Here is a 23072-nt window from a genome sequence, read left to right as displayed (position 1 = left end):
CAGACTTTCTTGCGCGTAGTTGTTCGTATGCCCTGGCAAAGCGCTAATAAACTTGTCGACTTATTGTTGTTATTGATTAACAAATAACAAAGTCTACGACGAACACTACGAAGCCGGCAAACACCGCCAACGCCAAAAAGTAACAATAGCAACCACAACAAAAGCGACTAAGCCAAGCTTACCGCAGACGTGTAAATACGAGTGGGAGGGCAAAAGTGAGTGAGACCAGATTTTGTGGGTTCATATTTTGTTAAGTGCAAATAAAAGTCGTGCTTCGTGTGCCAAAAAAGAAAGAAAAGTGAGAGAGCGAGAAAGAGGAGAAACGCAAGCGGCAATAACAAATACCATAAAAAAATATTAGAAATAGAAATAGCAAAATAGCAATTATCCAGCGCAGTAGCGTGTAAAAGAATTAACAACAATAACAGCAGCCATAAGTAAAAGACGTCGCTAGCGACGCCAACGCCACCCAAAAGAAAGTGTCACCGTTTGTCGTCGCATCCCCCTGCCCCCTTTTGAAAGACGGTCATCTCACCCAACAGCAAACAGACCCACCACCAATACAACAACAAGAACAGCATCAAAGCAGCGACGCAACGCCGCAGCAGAAGCAGCAACAGAGGCAGCGCAGTTTTTCGCACAACAAAAACAATAAGAGAGCGGCAAAATATAAAAAAATAAAACAAACGGCGACATCGAGTGAAATTAACTTTTATAATTTATTTAACTACTAGCCAATATAACAATTAAGTCGAAGAACACAGAGAATCGGCAACAGCAAGAACGGCAGCTTCGTCTTCCTCTTCTTTAACAACAACAACAGCAACAACAATAAAAGCATAACGAAGATAAACAAAATGGCAACACTAAACAAATTCACAAAAACTTTATCCATTGATGAAAAGGCCGAGATAAAAGAGAAATTTACAGAGGTGAGTAACAAAAAAATACCGTTTAACAGAAATTACCATGGATGTTAATTGAATGTTAGCTTAATCAATATTGCATTTGCTACCGGCAAAAGGGATGAGAAAGGGAGGGAAAATGTATATAATTAAAAAATATACTTATATTTACATATATAGCAATTGCATGAGTCATTTTGAGGCGCATTTTTGCGTCGTCGACGTCGTTGTCAAAACCGGTGCATGTGGGCGTCGACGTTAGCAGCGACGTCGACAATGGCCTTCAACAACCCCCCATGAAGAAGAGAGCGACATCAACAACAGCTAACGGTAATGCGCCAGCCACAGCATGCATACATACCAATGTATACAGATACCTACAAACACACAGAGAGCATTATATGAGTGTGTGTGGGGGAGCGCAGTGCATGGGGGAAAACGAGTTCCCTTGGGTGGTGGCCACGCCAAACTGTCTTGGTGTGCATATGCAGTCGACGCACGACAACGCAGCAGCAACGCAAATGTGCAAAATCACAGCGACACAGCAGCGCATGCGCTTTGCCTCAGTTGCGTCGCTGTCGACGCACAAGTTCAATGTCTGCCTTCCCAATACCCCACACACATACACATGCAGACACACACACACATCCAAGCAGACACGCATACATGACTAATCAAAATAAACTAGCAACAACGCATGCTTCTTTCACTTTACTTGGAATTTCATATGAATTTCGCGAAAATAATATTTGAATAATATACACACATATATACATATACGAGTGGAGAATGTTGTGTGTGTGTGTGGGGAGAAGTGTATTTTCATAGTATGACAACACAACGGAACGTTGAGAGAGAGAAACAGGGCAAAGAAGGCGAATAACAGGCAAACAAAAACCAGTTTCTGCTTAAAATAAAGACACACTCACACATATACACTTACTGGCACAATAAGAAGATGGAGAGCGTGAAAAACTACGACTCAGGAGCAGCCCACAAGCCAAAGCTAAAAGTCGACGTTGCGACGTCGCTGCCCAGTTCAAAGGGGCAGCAGTAATTTTCGTTGAACGTTTTGTGTTCAATTTCTTTACCCACCATACAGCGCAAGCGAGCGAGAATGAGACAGAGTGGGGGAGAGAGAGTCAGTCAGTCATTCAGTCGCTTCACACATTTAATAGTTTTCAGGTGGCAGCATTTGCGTGTAACTGTAATTGCTTTGACTGTGTCTTCAACCCGTCTCCTCTCACTCAAACCGCCCACTCATTCAATGCAATTTTGAGTCGTTAACAGAAGCCACAGCGGCAGAGCTGAGCAGCGCAGTAACAGAGCACGCGCAAAGCGTTAATCAAAACACAATGCGCGCGCGCGACTCTCAACAAAAGCGTTTGCTGATGAAAATGCGTGACAAACGAAACGATGAAAAGGATAACAGAGACACACTCACACATACTACTTTAACAGTGACAATGAGAGCGCAGCGTAGGCGTCGTTGTTGGGTTGTTTTTGTTGCGGGTGCGAAACGAGGCGTTGCTAAATTATACTTGCTGCCCATGCTTGTCACTCTCTCACTCCCGCGCACACTGATTGACACTTGAAAGTGGATTTTGTTATTGTTGGCTTTTTTATTTGTGATTTATATTAATCAGTAAGCATGCCTTGGCGACTATGATGATGATGCTGCTGCTAAGATGACTAATGCAGCAAGCCAGGAGCGAGTGGGAGGAGAGTAAAGCTTTTGGCTTTGCTGTTCCGCATTTGCTTATTTTGCTTTTGTTTATGTCAATCAGACACAGACGGGCAGCGGCGTTGCCATACTGCCATAAAGCTGCGCTGCTGCTGCTGCTGTTGTTTGTCTTTAGTCTTTTCTTGTGGTTTTGTATTTCTTCGGCGTGGGAGTTGCTGAGTGTTAATTGCCGCAAAGCCTTGCATTTTGAGTGAAATATACATACATATACAAGATATTCGTATGTGTGTTGTGTGTATGTATGCATACATCTTTTTAATGTTTATCAGCTTGCATGTCTTATGAGCGAGGCGGCGGATGGCAGCCACATAATTCATTGGGCTGCGTTTATTAGGTCTGCTTGTTGTTTTTGTTGTTGTTGCTGCTGCTCTTCTTCCTCTTCGTTTTCTTGTGCCCATTCACATACTAAAACAACAACAAGAGCAGCAGCAGCAGCATCGTTTGTTGTTGTTATTGTAGCTGCGCTTGGCTTTTATCAAGTGCACTTTAAGTGCGTTGTTTTCGTGGGGTTGCCAAGAAGGTGGGGCAGGGGGAGGGCTACTTATGAATGCACTTAAACATTGCTTTGCATTTAGAGACATAAGCCTCATGGACGTTTATATTTAATGCATATGTTGAAGCATTTTACAGTGTCACTCAAAAGTCGTGCACAGTGGTGAATGCATTGTGTAAGAGAGAGATAGAGATAGCAAAATATGACATCAGTCTGCATGGAATGCGATGGCAAGCAAAAAATAACTGATGATGCACTCACACACACACATACACGTACAGTGTGGAGTGCAAATTGTTTTGCAAATATTTACGTGATACGTGATAAAAACGCATATAAAATGTCCACATCGAAAATATGTTGCATTTTTGTACTGCTTTCGCACCACGGTGCCGCTGTATTTGCAGGCGAAAGTGATTTTTAATGCGTTCAATGCGTCGCGTCGCATGCAACTGTCAGCTTTTAGCGTTGCCACTTGTCATTTGTCCTTATGCAAAAAGTTTTTGTTTTTTTTTTTCGACGCTTTCTTCGATCCGATGCGATTCATTTGGTTTGCGTGCCGAGTTTCTTGAACTCTGGATTACCAGTTACTTTTATGGCAGGCGGGCGATAACACACACATACACTCATACATGTATGTATGTAAGTATGTTTTGCAGGTTTTCACTTAGCTGCAGAGACTTGTGTAAGAGGCAAGAGAAGGGAGGGAGGGAGACATGCAAACAGTGACACTGAACGATTTACTGCCTCATTATCAATATTTGCCAGTGTGGCAGCACTGGGGCCTGGGAGACTAACAGTTAATTTGTCAGCTATGCTAATTAATACACGCCTCTAAGGTGTGTTCTTGTCCGACTCGCTGTCTGACTTATTTCGTAGTTGTAGTTGTCGTAGTTCCCAAAAGCGCTGACTCATCGGGAAAAAGCGACTGCTAAAGTTGTGTACATATTATTTATCCTTATGACTAATATACATTTGTACATACATACAGTACAGTACGTATTATGTTTCCGACATCATCATCATCATCATCATCATCATATTGCAATCAGTCTGTGCGGTGTGTCTTGTCTGCCACGCCCTTTTCACAATCGTGGAATGGGGGCAAAGTGGTTGAGCATTTTAAACGGACATTCGGTTGGTTTTGTCTATGCGGCGGATATGTGTCACTCTGTTGCTGATTATACAATTCACTTAAGTTTACAACTACACACAAATGTTGTTGGTCGCATTGCCAATTTCTACATAAAAATTTATTACACTCGACTCGGCACTCGAAGAGCACAGAGACAATGCGCAAAGTCAAATTTGTTGTACGTGTTACAAATTTCAATTGACTGCACGATAACAACAACATCAACAACAAAAATAACAATAACAACGTCGCCGACAACTTTTGCTGAAGATGACAACATATTGTACCTACTTGTACAACGTACACTGCAGGTGACAAAAATGTCAAGTTCGTAAATGCAACAGATCTTAACTAACTAACTAATGAATGTGCTTTGCATTCTAATTCAGGCTTCTTTTGATTATAGGCTATTTTTCATTCATTAATTGACCTATTTAGATAGAATACAGGCTATATACATACAAAGTTTCAATTAGTCAGTTTTGTTTTGTTTTTCTAGTTTTCGTTTTTTTCGCGGTTTCTCAATTTCAATTGTGAATGAACACGGCATGCAAATTGACTTGTTGCTCATATGTCGGGTGTCAACTGATTTGTCTATCAACCCATTTATGCCCCATCCACCATCTTTCCACTTCCCCCCGTTCGCTGCTTTTGTGTGTCGGCTGAAGACAACTGTAAATACATTGGTGGCATCTACATAATCAATGGGTTGCCTTTCTGACTGACTCTCATTATGAATTTTGTGTTCAATTGATTTCCTCTACGACTATATTTACGATCGATTCAGGTAACGAAGCGTCGTCAAAGAAGTACTTCGGTATTCCATCTATAGATCTATGATTGTTGATGTTGTTGGTGTTTCTGATTAACATGTTTCGAATGTTGTTGACTCACTACTCGCCAATTCAATCAACGTCAACTGCTCTAATGTTGCGTTGATGTAATGCCGCACCGCCTTTGTTGTCGAGGTCGGGTCCCAGCTACAGCTCCAGCTACAGCTTAGAGCTCGACAAACTGCACAAACAGTTTTTTACTTTTAGGCAAACACAAACATTGAAATAGTCACCAACAAAATAGCAATGCTCCACTTTCAGTTAGTTTGCGGGCTTAACAAAGGTTCGTTCGTTCGTGCCTGGCATGAGCAATTGGAATTTGACTAGTGAACTGGTTCCAGGCCACCACAATAACAACAACAACAAAATAGAGAAAAACCGGTTCAACGAAAGCGAAACAAAATCATAACAACAAAAACAAGTATAACAATAACAGCATAACAAACCATAACACATAGATATAATACTTAACTTACCTTAACTTGTACCTGCATATGTTTGTATTTTGTTTGCTGAAACTGAGGGCACTTTGTTGTCGTTACGGTTTCTGTCTCTGTCTTTTTTTTTTAGTTTTTTTAGTTTCTGTTATTGTTATTGTGATTGTGTGTGGCTTAAAGCGTTTTCTCGCCCTTCGCTCACAATTTGTTGCTTATGTCAAGTCGTGTCACAAAGACGTCAGTAACTTCATTTGATCACGATTTGGCGTCCTGTTTAAGAATAATTCCAAAAGATCCTTGCTGAATACATATTTCTTACGATTACTATTTTTATTTTTGTAAAAACTTTCTCGATCTATTCTCTACTCAGGCGTCAGTGAATGTGGAAAATTCAACTCGTAGTTATACCGATTAGTATATAATATAGGCAAATCCGGTCAGGGGGCTGGTGATCTAAAAAAAAAAAAGTGTAGAATGAAGTCAACAAAGGGACAAACAAACAAAGTAAACACCGTTTAGCAGCTTTTTCGGGTTTGCTAATGAACTTCATTTGCCGTAAATTGACGTGGAATGACAATGACAACGAAGTTCATTAACAAAACTTTCGCGGACCTGCTGCTGCTTGGCTTGTCATAATCATAATTACGGCTTGTGTATGTTGCCGTTTGTTTTCTGACCTTTTTTTTTACCTTTGCTGCTCTTAAATTTACCTGTTTTTTTGGTTCACTGAGAGGGAAAGAAACTACGGCTACTACTGCGATTCTTTGGCAATGGCAAGTGGAAAGGCCACGAGCCGAACTTGAACTTGATGCGGTATAAATAAATATGTGCCGCGAGTGACTCATTAAAACTACATTTGAAATTGTTCGATCCATTCAAATGAATCATTAGGCGTGATCATATAAGATCTATTTGAAAGACGTAGTTGATTCACGTTTTTTTGGTTGGTTTTTGGGAGAAGGTTAACTCTCAACTTCAAATGACAGAGATAAATATTTTGGCCTAGCACCAATAGTATTTACGGTAATATTTGCGGAAAGTTCCGTCTTTAAAGCAGCAACAGCAGCCCAGCAGCCGCTTAAAGCAGTGTTGAAAGACTAAATCTATCGAAATGTAATCGATAACTCAAGAGCTTAAAATGGAACAAGCGTGTGACTTGGAATTAAAAGCTGCATAAATATTCAGATTGTAATGATATATGATATATAGGTATGAGGCAACTCTGCTGTCAGCTGGAATTAATCTGGCGAACAATAATGATGCAACGCAATCTCACGACAATGCATGAACACATAACAACACAAGTTGCATTGACCAGCTTATCGAAAAAAAAGTAAACTTAAATATAATCGTTGCATTTGCACAGCTGAAAGAAATCATAATACGATATACAAATGCATGTATGTGTATATATAGACCTTGCCTTGAACAATGCATACTCTTTGTCCGATCCGATTGGCGATCGCCGATCAACGATGACTAAGCCCCGAACGGACTGAAGTGGACACATGTTGTGGCGATGCGACGTCCCTCAAAGTAAACCCATGAATATGTCAAAGAAACCACTAAATTATAACTGCCATCGATTAGGTTATGTGTGTGTTTTGTGTAATTTCGGTCTTTTATCAAGGTATTTCCTTATCTTTTCTACTTTTTTTTTTTGCTTTAGCCAAATAGTATTAAATTTATGTTTAACAAGACATCATTTGGCAAAAGGCAATTGGCACATAATTCCCTAGCTGATACAATGGCTATTAAAAAACCAATTACGTTTAAATGTCATGTTTCGCTCTCCCTCTCAACTGTCTTCTATAATTGCTCTCTCTGTCTCTCCCTCGCTCTCTGTCTTTATCACTCTCTGATTCTTACTTATTCTCTCGCTCTCCCATAATTTTACTTACGTAAGTTTGTATGATTTTTAATAAAAAAATGTTGATGCGTAAGCAATTTACCAAAAGGTTTTTGGCACTTAACAATACAAGAGTAGCCACGTTTTCAAAGAAAAGCCAAAAATCGAAAGCTTATAATGACATACTATTCAGATATCTATACTTAAATATAGTAAGATTGGAATATTATGTATGTATTTAACTTAAGTTTAATCAAAAAATTAATCATCAAGATTAATCATATAGATTCAGATCATAGAATTGATAATTTCGATTGTAATCTATCAATTTTAAAACTAAACCATGATCAGTTAAGAATAGAAAAACTACAAACGCTTTGACAACCCTTACACTCTATACGCTAATCGAACGTAATCTGATATTCTTAATCGATATTGGCAAACAGTCTCACTCGCTCACTCACTGACTGACATTTTGTCGCTTTGAATTTGATGTGGAGCAAGGTGTCGATCGCATTGGTTGCTCGCTTGACTGATTACCTACCCATGATGATTGGTGTTGAGCGCCCTCTGGGCTACCTTACGCCTCTTGCCTTTTGCTTTTGCCTTATCAGCACGATTGACCAAAATACCCTAAAGTAGAGCTAGAGCTCCACATACAATACACTTGCATAGGCCAATTGCCGTGTGTCCGCTGCTCATATGACTTTTCCAGTTTTATAATTGAAAATCGTGAAAGAAGAAAGAATGCAAATGGAAATTGATATCGTAAAATGTCCATAATGGAAATGTGCAATCCATGAATGACTAACTAAACAAGTAGCCAGCTTCGGACTTACAACAAAACATGAATGACTAACCAAGAGCAAAGAGAGGGAGTGTGTGAGAGGGGAGGGGGAGGGAAATAGTAACAACAATAAATAAAATATGATTCAGGGCGGGCAGCAAGAAAACAGGCTCTCTTTCTTCAATATGGTTTTTTTTTTCGACTCACATTCCCTTCTCCTGCCCCTTACGCCACCAATCACATAATGTTAACCGCAATTGCCTTATCAATACTTCGCTCTCGCCTTCGATTTGTAAGGGAGAAAGAGAGAGAGAGAGAGAGCGTGAGTGGGAGTGCGATTGTGTGTGTGTGTGGAGCACGAGTGGTTTTTGTTTTTCTGCAGATAAAAGAAAAGGCATAAATAGTGCGGTCGGCGGCAGGCGCTCTATTAGTAGTACAGCTCCTCCAGCGGCGCCAACACAGCTGCATATTCTTCATTCCGATATTCGCCCGCATCGCATCAGGTACACAATCCTTGTCGCGCGCTCTCTCTCTCGCTCTTGCTCGCTCTCTCTCACTGTGTGCATCGCGCCACGCAAACGCTCTCTCGCAGTTCGCTCTCACCAGAATCGCGCGCTCTCTCCAACGTGTGCATAACGGTGCTTTTTGTTTCGCCTGTCGTCGCCGCCCTTCGGTTCAGTTTGCGAAGTTCATTTCAGTTCGTTTCATTTCATTCTCGACTCGATCGCGTGTCCGCGTTCTCCTTCTCCTTTTGATTCGACATCATTCAATTTGCGTTTGCGTTTGCGTGTGTGTCGGTGTTGTGTGTTAAATCAATTTACTTAATTTAAGCATAATTTTTGTTTTCGTTTTTTTGTTTATTTTTTGCTCAGCAAGCAATAAGACAAACAAGCAAATTGCAAAATCTACTTAGAGTATTACTATATACAAAAGTGCCGCCGCCTCCCGTCCAAATCGATATACTACACATACATACACATATCTACTAAATCAGTGAAAACAAATTGAAAATGGCTGATATTATGAATATTGAGCAGCAGCAGACTCTCGAGGAGTTCAAGCAGAATCTGGAGGAATTGATACCCGATGTACGTATCCCCCCAAAAAAAATAACATGTAGATGGCGCCACAATTGTGCAAATTTGTCTCGGTTTTTCTTTGCATTTCAGTTTTATTACTCACGGCAACGATTCACGTAATCGAAAAGTGTGTGTTTGCTTTACCTACTCCGGTATGGTCTCGACTATTGTCGGCACACTTTATGGTTTTTAATCGATAACAAAACAGTCACAGTTACAGTGAACTCTGTCGATAATGGTCGAGCTTTTCTTGTTGTATTTGTTGTAGTGGTACTTCCGTTATTTGTCAGTCATATGTTGGTGGACTTATCACACATTTTTGGGTTTTTTTTCTGATGTTGTTGTCTATTCCCTAAAACTCCCGCTTCTATGCTGTTTACCTTCAGTACTCTCTTGCCCTCCGCTGTATAATTTGGCACGTAATCATTACCATATACGTAAACTGCTGCTATTTTCGATTTTGTTGCCTTTTTGCCACAAAACTTTATCTTATCGTGACAAACGCAACCAACACCATCATCATCGCCATCGTCACCATCATCATCATCATCATCATCATCATCATTATGATTATCGACCGAACGACCAAGCGACGCAAATTCCATACAATATAGTACCCATATATAGATGTATGCACATATTTATGTATATGGTTACTATATGGTCATGATGTGAATTTCACACTAGAACCACAAACACGCAAAAACGTTCTGCCCTCCCTTTGCTTTGCTTTTTGGCGAAATGTTTGCATTTTTGGGTGGAAAGGCAAACGTTTCATTTGCTGAAGTTAAAGTCGAAAAGTCGAAGTTACCATGTATTTCTAATTTGGGCTTGGCCCGACTTAAATGTACACAATGTCTTAACATAAACCAAAGTTCCCTCCCTTCCTTCCTTCCATACATACATACATAAGTATGTTTGGAACCCTCTAGAAATATTACTATGCCTGCTTAAGTACTATTTAAGCACCCAAAACCTATTAGATTGCTGCTGAGGCATTTTTAGAATTCCATTATCAAGTTTTATTTGCCGTAGCCTTATGAAGGGTCTATTCCCAACGACGAGCGTTGCGAAAATAATAGTCTTGTGCAAAATACTATAATAGATCATTCTTCATTATTGCTATTTTTAGCAATAATTATTGACAGTTTCTCTTTGGTATGCATAGGTATTAATTTCTATTCCATTTTGTTGAACTCTTTTTTGTTTAACAATTACGCTATAAAATGCTTGCCACAATGTCGACACTTCAACTCAGTGTAAAGTACTATCGATAGTAATGGTACTTATCGATAGTAATGTTTAAGAATGCCGTCATCCTATTTCATTTGAAAATTACTAAATCTTATTGACCGCAAATGTTTGAGCATTACACAATTCTGTTTATTGGTGATGATCGCACGATTCCCGCTCTGTGCATAATCGATATCGATAACGATAACGATTGTGTGTAATTTATGAGCAAAGGCTGTCACAGTGACAACCGGGTCGGCGGGTTACGTCAGACGACGCCTGATGATAATCAATTAGTTCTTTGTGGGCTACAAAATGATATGCAGGCGCTTCAGGAAGAACCTTGGGCCAACTGTTTACCAGTCATCTAATTGGCCATAAAGGGGGTGACAGCGAAGCAGGGAGACGGGCGTAATTAATCAACAGACAGTGCTCTATATGTGTGTGTGTGTGTGTGTGTGTGTGAGTGGAAGCTGATAAGCAAAAAGAAAACTGACTTGATGAAGAGCAAGTGCGAATGTAGATAGTGACGAGAACTGCCAGATGGCAATTGGTGGGGGTTTGGGGAAGTCGGGGAAAAGAAGAAAAGGGGGAAGTGGCATGAAAACAGGTGAGGAGCAATATTGCAAATAAAACATATTGCCCCAAGGCTATTGTTGATCAAAAGAAATGAGGGGAATGTGAAATTTTGAATTGATTTCGATGTCGATGTCGATTTGCATGCCAAACTGATTGCTGCTGACTCATCATCATCATCATCAATGGGGAAATGACCAAGAGGATGAGTCAGAGTCTTACTCACTGACCAATATAGTCGTAATTGATCAATAGTATGATAATATTGCTAATTGAAACTATTCTCTATTTGCAGTTGGATGCCAACAAGGATGGCTTCATCGATCTGATCGAGCTGAAGGATGCCCTCAATCAGGTGGGCTTCAAGCTGGCCGGCTATCAGGTGCGCGAGATGATCGATGAGTTCAAGAGCAAACAGCGTACCGCACATCAGGGCAAACTCAATTTGGAGGAGTTCGAGACGCTGTGTCTGGATCTCAAGTCCAAGGATGTGGCGAGCACATTCAAGACTGTCGTATCGAAAAAGGAGAATCTGGAGACGTTGGGCGGCATGTCGAGCATATCATCCGAGGGCACCACGCACTCGGTGCGTCTCGAAGAGCAGCTGGCGTTCTCCGATTGGATCAACTCGAATCTGGGCCACGACAAGGACCTGCAGCATTTGTTGCCCATCGATGCGGAGGGCAAGCGTCTCTATCAGTCGATCAAGGACGGCATCTTGCTGTGCAAGATCATCAATCACTCCTGCCCCGACACCATCGATGAGCGCGCCATCAACAAGAAGAACCTCACCGTCTATCGCGAATTTGAGAATCTGACGCTGGCGCTCGTCTCATCGCAAGCCATCGGCTGCAACATTGTGAACATCGATGCCCACGATCTGGCCAAGGGTAAACCGCATCTGGTGCTCGGTCTGCTCTGGCAGATCATTCGTATCGGTCTCTTCAGTCACATTACCCTGGACAGCTGCCCCGGATTGGCTGGCCTGCTGTTCGACAACGAACGTCTCGAGGATCTGATGAAAATGTCACCGGAGGCGATCCTGTTGCGCTGGGTCAATCATCATTTGGAGCGGGCGGGCATCTCGCGTCGTTGCACCAACTTCCAGTCGGACATTGTCGATTCGGAGATCTATTCGCATTTGCTGAAGCAGATTGCCGGCAACGAGGCTGATGTCAATTTGGATGCATTGCGTGAATCCGATCTGCAGCAGCGTGCCGAGATTATGTTGCAACAGGCGGCCAAGCTCAACTGTCGCAGCTTCCTCACGCCTCAGGATGTGGTGAACGGTGTCTACAAGCTGAACTTGGCGTTCGTGGCCAATCTGTTCAACAATCATCCCGGTCTCGACAAGCCCGAGCAGATCGAGGGACTCGAATCCATTGAAGAGACGCGCGAGGAGAAAAGTAAGCACATGCATTATATTTAATGAATTCTATTTGTTAATTATGGAATTTTCCTCAACTCTACAGCTTATCGCAACTGGATGAACTCGATGGGCGTGGCGCCCCATGTCAATTGGCTGTACTCTGATTTGGCCGATGGCCTTGTCATCTTCCAGCTGTTCGATGTGATCAAGCCGGGCATCGTGAACTGGAGCCGTGTGCACAAACGTTTCACGCCGCTGCGCAAGTTCATGGAGAAGCTTGAGAATTGCAATTATGCCGTCGATCTGGGCAAACAGCTCAAATTCTCGCTGGTCGGCATCGCCGGACAAGATCTGAACGATGGCAATGCCACGCTCACACTGGGTACGTTTTTACTCTCTCTTCACACTTCGAGTGAACTTTTTGGTTTAATTGTGACTCTCTCTCTCTCTCTCTTTGCACAGCTCTCATTTGGCAGCTGATGCGCGCCTACACATTGTCGATACTGTCGCGTTTGGCCAACACCGGCAATCCGATCATCGAGAAGGAGATCGTGCAGTGGGTGAACACACGTCTCGCCGATGCCGGCAAACAGTCGCAGTTGCGCAACTTTAACGATCCGGCCATTGCCGATGGCAAGATTGTTATCGATCTGATCGATGCCATCAAGGAGGGTAGCATTAACTACGAGTTGGTGCGCACCAGCGGCACCCAGGAGGTGAGATTCATATACAGCTCATGCTTATGTGACGTATACTTAATTTGAGTACTTGCAGGATAATCTGGCCAATGCCAAGTATGCCATATCGATGGCGCGCAAGATTGGCGCACGCGTCTATGCGCTGCCCGAGGATATTACCGAGGTGAAGCCCAAGATGGTGATGACCGTCTTTGCCTGCATGATGGCGCTCGATTATGTGCCCAACATGGACAGCGTCGATCAGAACAGCGTCAATCACAACAACAGCAATTGAAGCGAGTGCAGTAGCAGCAACAGCAACAGCAACAGCGGGCAATAGTGCAGCAACAGCATCAAAAGAATCCACCAGAGCAACAACTCAATTATATATATTTACTTGAATGAAAAGGAGTAATTAAAAAACAAACAAAACACACACACACACACACAAGTACACACACATACATATGCATATGTATTTGCTAATTAACTGCAACTAACCAACTTTAAAACATTTGGCGCAACAACAACAACAAAACAGCAGTTGCAGCTGCTGCTGCTGTTCTTTTAAAGCTTTTTTCTACAACATTTCTATTGTATTATTTTGTTTGTTTGCTAGAGCAAAACGAGATCGCAGCACTTTAAATTAATATTACTTATTTTTTTTTTTAAATAATTTAATTATACAAATTTATGATATGGAACCTTATTTTATAAATAAAGGTTTGGTCTGCCTTTCTGTATACTCCTTCTCCGCTTTCGACGAGTTTTTCCGTCTTCTGTTTCATGCCTTCTCCCCCATACAAAGGAAATTTTTGTAATCATAATATTTAATAACAACTAACTAAAAAAGAAAAACAAATACTTTGTAATATATATTTATATACATAAAAGAAACCATATACATATACTTATATACATACTATATATGCATCATATATGTGTATATACATATATGTATCTATTTTTGCATCAAGAGTTGCCTGATAAACAAGAGGGACAAAAGTGTAAGAAAAATAACAACAACAACAACAACAAAAAGACGCAAACAAATAGCGGCGACTTTTTTTTCTAATTGTAAGCAACACGATAACAACAAACAAGAACATTTTTAAGCCACTTTTGTTTATGTTTTTCCCGACTTTTTTTTTTATTATTATTTTGATGTGTTTTTATTCTTGTATTTTGTGTGTTTCGCATTAGAGCGAGACGGCATGAATCGCACGGCTTAGAAAGAGCCAGCGAATGATCGATTGATATAAGAAATGGCAACAGTTTTTAGTGCAATGAGGCGAAAAATATACAACAAATTTGATAAAAGAAAAACCAACAAACAAAAACAAAACGTAAATTTAAAACGTAAACATAAAAGTAAAGCTAAAAGTTAAATTACCATACGCATTATGAAAGTATAAATAATAAAGTAAACAACAAAAACCAAAAAAAAAAATTAAAACATTTTATTATTTCTGACTAGAATAAATGTGGGTGGGAAAAGGAAAACATATTTCACAGAATAAAGTGTAAGTTATGTGAAAAAAGTGAATGCAAAAAAATAAAAAAAAAATAGAGAACGTCGATTCATACAGCAAACGTTGCAGCCACTTGAGTTCCACTTTGATAATCTCACGCTATCGATAATTGGAATAATAAGAAATTGAAATATAGCACAGATTGTGATTCGACCAACTGTTTACTTAAGATATAGATAGCGGAGTCGCTCTCTAGCGGGAAATAAGTTCTCTTCTAATATTTACCAAAGATTTTATTTGCTAACATTTTTCCCTTAGCGAGAATTCACTGCAATCGCATATATTTATTTTTTTTTATTAATTTTATTATATGATTTGAAATCGCTTGCAATCTCACTGATAAGGTTTACTCACGTGGACTGAGAATAAAAGCGATTCCATCGCATAGAAACAATCATAAAGATTTTGGGGAACAAAGTGCACATGACTAGAGAGCAGGGAACGAAGAAATATCTTTAATACAATTGAAGCAATATTTTATTTAATAATGATTAAGATATTGTTATGTACAAAAAAGAAATTCGAGTCGCTAAAAATATATGCTCTTATCGTTTTGTAAATCTTTAAAAACTCAAAATTTATGTTTTCATAGCTTACTTTTTGCACATTTTATTTTGAGATAAACAATAAGATGGTTCTTAATAATAAGAATACATATGTATGTATGTGAAAATACGAAATTCTGCGAAGAATAATGGAATACTAATTATATATAGTAAGTGTTTAGATTAGGGAATAGATAAACTTTTTAAAAGGTATTTTGACAGCATGAAAATTAAGATGATTCTTATTGATATCTTTTATTTCGAAATAAGCAATAAGAAAGTTGTTGATAAAAGGAATATAAGGATTAAAGCACTTAGCTACACTAAGTTAGAGCTAAAAAAAAAAAAACAAAAAGCTTGCAAGGACATCTTTCACTGCTCAGCGATTCGCGGAAGGATTGGAGTGCGTCGTCGCAGCAGCTTGGTGAGTCTGCGTCCAACTGATGCTGGCGATGGCGACGGTGACGCAGTGACAACGGGGATCGGCGGAGTTATGCTCGAGCGGATGGGATCGGGATCGGGATGCTGTTCGTCCTGGCTGTAGCTGTAGCTGATGGTGCGCTTGTAGATGCGCTGCTCCTGCTCCGATTGGCGACCACGCGGCTTGCTGCTGGTGCGCTTCTTGCTGCTGGCCGCATCGTAGCAGCGATTCATGCGCTTGCCACCGCTGTCCTTGCACTCGTAGCAGATGCTCTTGCCCAGCAGACGACGCACACAGAGACTGCTGCTGCTGCCGGTGTCTGCTGGCTGGACAATCGTCGTGTGACGCTTCTCCACGGGCTGCTTGTCGCGATATCGTTTATACTGGCTGCCACTGCCATAGGCATACTGCTCCGGTTGCGCCTCGTGCGAGTAGCTGCACGTCTCCGAGACTTCATTGTTGCGCGGCTCGCGGCAAATGGTGCACAATTGATCCTGGCGCCGCACACGCCGGCACTTCTCCTTGGGCTTCTGCTGTCGCTGCACATTGCTGGCCTCCGCTTGAGTTTCGATGCTGTCATCCAGCGTCGCTTCGTGCTCCTCAACATGATCCTCGTCGCCGTCGCCGTCATCATCATTATCATCGTCCTGCTCGACGCGATCAAAGTATTGACGCACAAATTGCTCGTAGTTGCGTTCGTAATCCTCGCCAGACAATCCCTCTGTGCTGTCGACATCGTGCGCTTCTATGTCATCATCCACATTGTCATCAAGCTCAGTTGCCTCCTCATCCTCACCCTCCACCTCCACATCATCATCATCATCGGCTGCTGCCTCATCCAGCTTGGGCTGCGCAGCGACCACAAGTGGGGAGCTTGATGATGGTGGCGTGGACGTCAAGGCGGAGGCGTCATCGTCGAGCGTGAGTGCGTCCAGGCGCTGGAGCAGCTTGCCGGGAGCAAAGGCCTGCCAGTAGTTGACACTGCCATCGTAGCCGACAACGGCACCGATCAGCAGCAGCAGCAGCAGCATTATGCGATCTAATGCTCAGATCGATTGGAGGGCATTATTTAAGGCAGTCAGTTGGGTCCATTGATGCGTGGCGTGTCTGGGGATTGGGCAATGGAGCAAGCCAAAAGCTAAGCAAAGGCAAAGGCAAAAACCGCAGCACGTCAGGAAACGTCTGGCTGGAGGAAGTGCGAGTGAAAGGCAACACGTTTAAATGTAATCTTTTTGGCTGCCCACTTTATTGAGGCCAACCACTTTTGCACAAATCTTGCATTGTGTTGTGTGTCTCGGGGAGAGGAATAGGAAGAGGAAGTGGAGGGAAACGCAGGCGGGGTCATTAAACTAAGGGGCCAATTGTCAACTAGAAGATGTTTAGCGCCAATCTTAAAGGAATTAATTACATAGTGTAAACGCATTGGAATGAATATAGAGATGGATTTGGATTTCAATTCAAATTCAAATTACGATTGCGTTTTTGCCATTTCTTAACTACGCCATTCTCTGCACATCGCTGATCCGTTGCGCCCCAATGCTTGGCTGCGGCGTCTTGGCTGCCGCTGTTCCCTGTCCATGTGCCTGATGTCGCTGGTGGCGCATCTCACGACGCTTTTCACGTATAATGTGCTTGGTCTGCGAAGTGTCCAGCTCCTCCCAGCCGCCCGCATTGTCATCCACCCAATCTTCAAGATCAGCCTGAAAGAGAGCAGCAATGCAGACGGTTGCCGAGATGATGATCGTATGTTCTACTTACATTCGCACTTATGGGCACCATGTCGTCTGCCTTCAGTCTTGAGAAGTCTGATGGCGACGTCGTAGTCGTCGCCGATGCTGCATCGCCCAGATAATACTTTAGCTGTGGCTTAATGTCCGGCGTCAGCTCCTACAACAATGCATGGGGTGTAACCAAAAAGAAGGAATCACATACTCAATATGCAAACTTACGCTAAAGAAATCTGGCTCTGGCTCCTCTTTAGGCGGCGTTGGCGGTTGCGCCATGCGTTGGCGATACTGTTCAATGTGTTCTTCGACGGTGCGCGGACTGTCATCCCATGAGTTCCAGTCGCGCTCCCGCCCTCCATTTGCGTTTGTCGTGGCACTGATTCCGCTGCTGTTGTTGTTGGGGGAGGAGGAGTTGGTGGCAAAGTCGTTGCCAACCATCACCGCTTGCAGCTGATCGTTGCCGGCGTGGCTGAGCTTGCGGCGACGTGAGAAACAGCAGAGGGCACGCCGGCAGAGCGTTATGATGCCCAGCAACAGCATTTTAATTTGTTGCAATACCATTTCACTTCCCTTTTTCTATAGTAGTTGTAGCAGTTGTGGGGATTGGGATACAGCAAAAGTATGTGGGGCACAAAAGAAACAAGCAAAACAAATATGATGTGTGTGTACTACTAGTGTGACCATACTATGCAGTTGTGCGAACAGCTGTTTTGAATGCAGCCATACAAATGCTGACTGTTATACTCATATGCTTTGAAAATATTGACCTTTTTTATATTAAGTGACTTGTTTAGAATGCAAATCAATCAGCATTTAAAGCATACATTACTTAATTCAATATTTTCATGTTAATTTATAGTCTTACCTGGCTGGCTAGATATTTTCTATGATATCGATAATAATTTTGAAGCAGTCGCTTATTTTATTATACTTTTAATGGCACGAAAATACTGCAAAATACGAAATTTACAAGAATTTTAACATTCAACAATCTTTATTTTAATTTATTCCCATGTTTTTGGTTTTTGCAACGTAAACAAACGACTAGTATTTACAAAGTTGGTATATTTTGCGACTTAAAATAGTGCAATTCGAAAGACAAATTTCGGTAACGGTGCTGCCATCTTAATTGCGGGAAATTTTTAAGTTTTTGCAGAACAAGAAGAAACAAACGTTATTTTTACATTAGTTGGACTAAGTTTTAATAAATGTGTGCATACGGCATTATAAACAACTCAAAATATGCTTATTGAGCATTTAATATAAACGATTACATTTAATGCGCCAATGTGTTGTTACCATTGCTCTGCTCGCCAACATTATTGCGGGCAAGTTTACTGCGTCGGCGGAACTTGATGATTAGAACTTCAATGACCCAAGGAAAGGCACAAAGCGCCATAAATACGTTTAATATGTGAAATACCAAAATATAATCCTGAGTGCGATCGCGTATGTAACCAACTATTGGGCCTATAAGAAACATTCCATTGCCATGAGTGAACATAAATAAACCGTAACCGCTTGCAAATCTGCAAAACAAAATTGGAAACCGTGTGAATATTGAGTTAACATTAATTGAAATTAGCGTGTATACCGTTCCTTGGGCAAATAGTCCGCAAAGACCAAAGGTAAAGGGACGTGAATCCAAGTACGTAAAAAGCCCAGAACCGCTGTGATGCAGGCCATTCCCATAAAGTCAGTGATTCCATCGAAAGCTGCATGCAATAAGTGTATGTATAAGTGAAATGTTACAATGCGTATGTATGTATGTAAATCGCTATGTATACCGAAACGAGCAAAGACGGTAAAAAGTGCACCACCCAAGTAAATGTAACGTGCCGGCACCTGTATAAAAATCGCAGTAACTGCCAAAAATATTCGGGATAGCAAATCGGCTGAAGCGCCTATTGCAATTATTTTTGCGGTATCAACCTGAAAAGAAAAAACGTAAAAGCTAAAACAAAATGGAGTAAGTGTGCAAAAGGGTTTGCGAATATCAGTGCAAAAGCAAATGCAAATGTAACGTATAGCCGATTCTTTCTTCTGTATGCGCATGCGTGCAAGTGGGACAATTATAGTGCCAAAGTAAAAACAAAATGGCATGCAACAGTCTGGCATTTGATTCTGTCATTTGATTTTCATTTCTGGACCGTGAAGTTCATCCTCTGTCTGTATTTAAATTGGCAATCGACAAAAATGCTGCAAGTGTTTTAAAGTGTTATTAAAAATAAAGCGGACAATTAAGTGACAACTTAAAAATTGGAAAAGCTCGAAATATAATAAAAGGTGAGTGAAATTTTCTTAAAACATAATTTAAACACGAGCTCGAACAGCGAAATAAAATATGACGCAACACGTTTTGCAAATACAGTTAAAAGCGCATGCGTGCAATCGGGACAAACGTTGTGCAATTTGAGAATGTCAAAAGTTATTGTCAAGCTCTTATTTAATTACTGGAATTAAATGATTGAAAATTACTAAATGTGTTGTATTAACGAACAAAAACCCGAGAAGTTTAATTTGTGATCATTTTCCATAAAACTGAAAATCGGATGTGAATTTGAAAATACAAATGTAGCATCTTGTATGTATTCAAAGCAATATGACGCATTTGTGTTTTCATATTTATATTTGCGTCTTCCAATGATATCTTTGAAAATTTTATTGCAATTTCAAGCACGTGATTAATGTATGTATGTACATGTATGTATGTACATATTTGTATATGTATGTACATGTATGTATGTACATATTTGTATATGTATGTACATGTATGTATGTACATATTTGTATATGTATGTACATGTATGTATGTACATATTTGTATATGTACATACATTGGTATGTAATCATGTATATATGTATGTAGGTGCCTACACTTTCAAAATGGAGGAAAATGTGCGCATGCGTGTGCGAAATTTATAAAAGTGCTGTTAAACATTCATATGTATGTATGTATGTGTATGCATACATACATTTATTCGTAATTATTGGACTGAATATATTTTTTTATTATTCAACTGGTAGTTGCGAATGAATGTGTGTTATGTATGTATATAAAGTAAATTGATTGAAGCGTGTTAATTAAACTTATAATGTAATCATATTAGTAAATTTGATCGATCAATACAATTATTTGCCAGTAACATTTACATTTTCAAATATTTATGTAATATTCTTTAAATATTATATGAGTTGCATTTGTGAGACTAAAAAAAGACTAAGAAATGACAAGAACAGGATAAGTACATGCAAGCACACGTGTGAACGAAGGAGACAGTTATATGTTTCAAACAACAAACAAAATGGCGATGGAAGTTCCATGTCTTCAATGCTTACAACACGTTAATTGTATTAATGTTGAGCTTGATTCCAATGATATTTAAAAAATGTTGGTTGAATAGGAGTATGAATAAAATTAAATTAAAATAATGATCATTAATGAAAATAAAATAGTTCTATTCTAAATTAGAATTACAATTATTAAGTTTTGTCACAATAATAATAATAATTTTATCATCAACACAGCCAAATAATAATTTACCTATTGGAGTCCGGATGATTTGAGCATAGTAAGTTTATGTGATTACACGATCATTTCGAATGCTAATTACAATTTGTACAACTATAGATCGCACTGACTTACCTTCGTGTAACCGAGCTCAAAGAGATATGTCGGCTGCATGGTGAAAAACGTGATGTCAGAGTAGAGGGCAAAGGTGATGCCAAGCACAATGTTCACATAGACGGGCTGTTTGAGCAGCGTCAGATCAAGAAAGTCCACAATGGTGGCACAGAGACTCTTCTTTGTGATGACCTCCGCCGGAGGGGCGGCGGCCTCCTGTTCACCCACTGGCGATCCGCTGATCACCGATTGACGTCGCGATGCCTGCAGGCTGTGCATCATTTGGGGCGATGCATCCGACACCACCATGGAGCCCGTCCAGTTGCCCAGACTCGTGATGCTCGAGGCGCGACTGCGCAGTATTTGCAGGGCATGTTCCTCGGCATGCGAGGAGACGCGGCGCGAGCTCAGGTGCGAAACAGGTAGCGAATCGCGGACCTCCGACTCTGTGGCAAACTCCAGCTCTGGTATTGGCTTCAGCGGTGTCTCTGGCTGCACATGGACAACGACTGGCTGTGATGGAGTGCTCGACTGCTGCAGCTGCAACTCCTCCTCATCCAGGGGAACGCGTTTCATGTGCCATTCGACGGGCTGCATGAGCAGCATGCCCAGCACAGCGTGTGCATTGATGCCAGTGAGTACCAAGAGGCAACCACGAAAGCCATACCATTCGAGCAGCTTCTGCATGGCAATGGGATAGGCCATCGCTCCAAGGCCGATTAAGGTCTGGGCGAAACCCATCCACATGACACGATTGAGCACAAAGTAATTGTTAAATGTCGTATAGCAGGTGGGCACAATGAGTCCGAAACCGACGCCCTGCAACAGGCTGAACGTTAAGAGCAGATGCAACGTCGATGTGGCAAACACCTGCAGAGCTGTGCCCAGACAGTAGAGACCGCCGCCCACAAGTCCCATGCGACGCATGCCATATTTGCGAAAGAGCGAACCGGAAAAGAGACCAGCAAAGCTCATGGCGCAGAAGAATGTGCTTGTGATGATCGCAATAGAGCTCGTTTCGGCGCCGATGCTCTTGAGGAAGTCACCGAAGACGAGACCGAACGAAGGCAGTGACGAGAGGCCGCTGATCTGTGTGAGGAGTTATAAATGAAAGCTGCTGTCATTTGATGTGATATATTGAGAGAGAGAGAGAGAGTATGGCTCACAAATGGAAACGCCATGCCGATGCAGACGAGTATTCCCCAGCCGCCATCGGGAGGCACCAGCTTATAGGATTTGGATTTGGCTGGCCTTGTTGTTGCTCCTGTCGTCGCCGTCATCTTAGCAGCTCGAACGTTCGACGGTAAGTGATTGTCGACTCATTTTCCCATCATACCGTCACACGGCATCCGCCCGACTTTGTCCGCTGACAGTAGCAATTAGTTTTATGGTGATCTCCCCATTTTAAGCCCTATCTGATAAGATTGTGCAAATAGGCCCTGATGATATGATGCTATTGCTGCTGCTGTTGCTGCTAATGATGTTGTCGTTGTTGTTGTTTAGTCCCAGTTTAGTAGTTGGATGCTACTGCTTCCGTGCCACGCCCCATATTAGGTTGGCAATACCCTTGCCAAGAGCTTGTCTACATTATTACAGCTTTCCTTAAGGTTTCCAGCATGTCAGAGAATTTGATAAAACTAGCTGCAGCTGCACGCAACTTGTGTCAAATCAAACAATCAAACAACTATATATTGTAATTCTATATAAATTCTATACTATTCGTAATTCTTTCAACTTAACTACGAAATTTCCATTCTAGAGTATTTCATCTTCGCCGTGTCGCATCTCGATTCTTAACATCTTGTTTTTTGTGTGTAATTGCAAACAGAAGCTGTTGGAAGTAAAGTCACAACTATCGTAATTTTTTCTTTTTGTTTTTTTTTTTGTATCCACAACACTACACAGCTTAAATAGTGATAACATCAAGCGAACTCTTCAAATCCCCGTGAGATTTATTACAGTTCCTCTCCCTTGGACAGTCACGTCGTATGATTTATTGAAACTTAAATTTATTCTTCACGCATTGCCAACATTTACAGTTGTCTGTTTACATTCCTCGCCAATTTTTATGGTCGCCCAGCAGCAAGCTCAGAACAACAATAGTT

General features: G+C 41.3%; 4 protein-coding genes across 6 annotated transcripts; 1 reads left to right on the top strand and 3 right to left on the bottom strand.

Annotated features, from left to right (window-relative positions):
- Positions 1 to 14498, top strand: LOC117565134 (plastin-3). 3 transcript variants are annotated; one of them, XM_034244108.2, is made up of 6 exons: positions 8598 to 8686; positions 9056 to 9271; positions 11367 to 12477; positions 12544 to 12822; positions 12903 to 13156; positions 13215 to 14498. In XM_034244108.2, the coding sequence occupies exons 2-6, from the start codon at positions 9194 to 9196 to the stop codon at positions 13410 to 13412; spliced, it is 1920 nt and encodes a 639-aa protein (XP_034099999.1). In that variant the 5' UTR covers positions 8598 to 8686; positions 9056 to 9193; the 3' UTR covers positions 13413 to 14498. The 3 variants fall into 3 exon arrangements, with proteins under 3 accessions (XP_034100008.1, XP_034099999.1, XP_051864688.1); XM_034244117.2 differs by lacking the exons at positions 8598 to 8686; positions 9056 to 9271 and adding an exon at positions 1 to 932; XM_052008728.1 differs by lacking the exon at positions 9056 to 9271 and having other exon boundaries at positions 8622 to 8686.
- Positions 14499 to 15378: 880 nt separating this feature from the next.
- On the bottom strand, positions 15379 to 16683 carry LOC117577574 (myelin transcription factor 1-like protein). Its single transcript, XM_034262412.2, has one exon. It carries the CDS (start codon positions 16644 to 16646, stop codon positions 15567 to 15569), a length of 1080 nt encoding a protein of 359 aa, XP_034118303.1. The 5' UTR covers positions 16647 to 16683; the 3' UTR covers positions 15379 to 15566.
- A 156-nt stretch (positions 16684 to 16839) lies between these two features.
- Positions 16840 to 17999, bottom strand: LOC117577575 (uncharacterized). Its single transcript, XM_034262413.2, has 3 exons — positions 17565 to 17999; positions 17374 to 17502; positions 16840 to 17315 (listed from the first exon to the last, which is right to left on the bottom strand). Exons 1-3 carry the CDS (start codon positions 17901 to 17903, stop codon positions 17112 to 17114), a joined length of 672 nt encoding a protein of 223 aa, XP_034118304.1. The 5' UTR covers positions 17904 to 17999; the 3' UTR covers positions 16840 to 17111.
- Positions 18000 to 18539: 540 nt separating this feature from the next.
- LOC117568030 (monocarboxylate transporter 9) lies at positions 18540 to 22293 on the bottom strand. The gene is made up of 5 exons (XM_034248374.2): positions 22134 to 22293; positions 20989 to 22056; positions 19130 to 19274; positions 18937 to 19057; positions 18540 to 18871 (listed from the first exon to the last, which is right to left on the bottom strand). Exons 1-5 carry the CDS (start codon positions 22245 to 22247, stop codon positions 18619 to 18621), a joined length of 1701 nt encoding a protein of 566 aa, XP_034104265.1. The 5' UTR covers positions 22248 to 22293; the 3' UTR covers positions 18540 to 18618.
- Between the last annotated feature and the right edge of the window lie 779 nt (positions 22294 to 23072).

Source organism: Drosophila albomicans, chromosome X (genome assembly GCF_009650485.2).
Source record: "Drosophila albomicans strain 15112-1751.03 chromosome X, ASM965048v2, whole genome shotgun sequence".
Lineage (NCBI taxonomy): Eukaryota > Metazoa > Arthropoda > Insecta > Diptera > Drosophilidae > Drosophila > Drosophila albomicans.
This window is presented reverse-complemented; position numbering and strand designations above follow the sequence as displayed.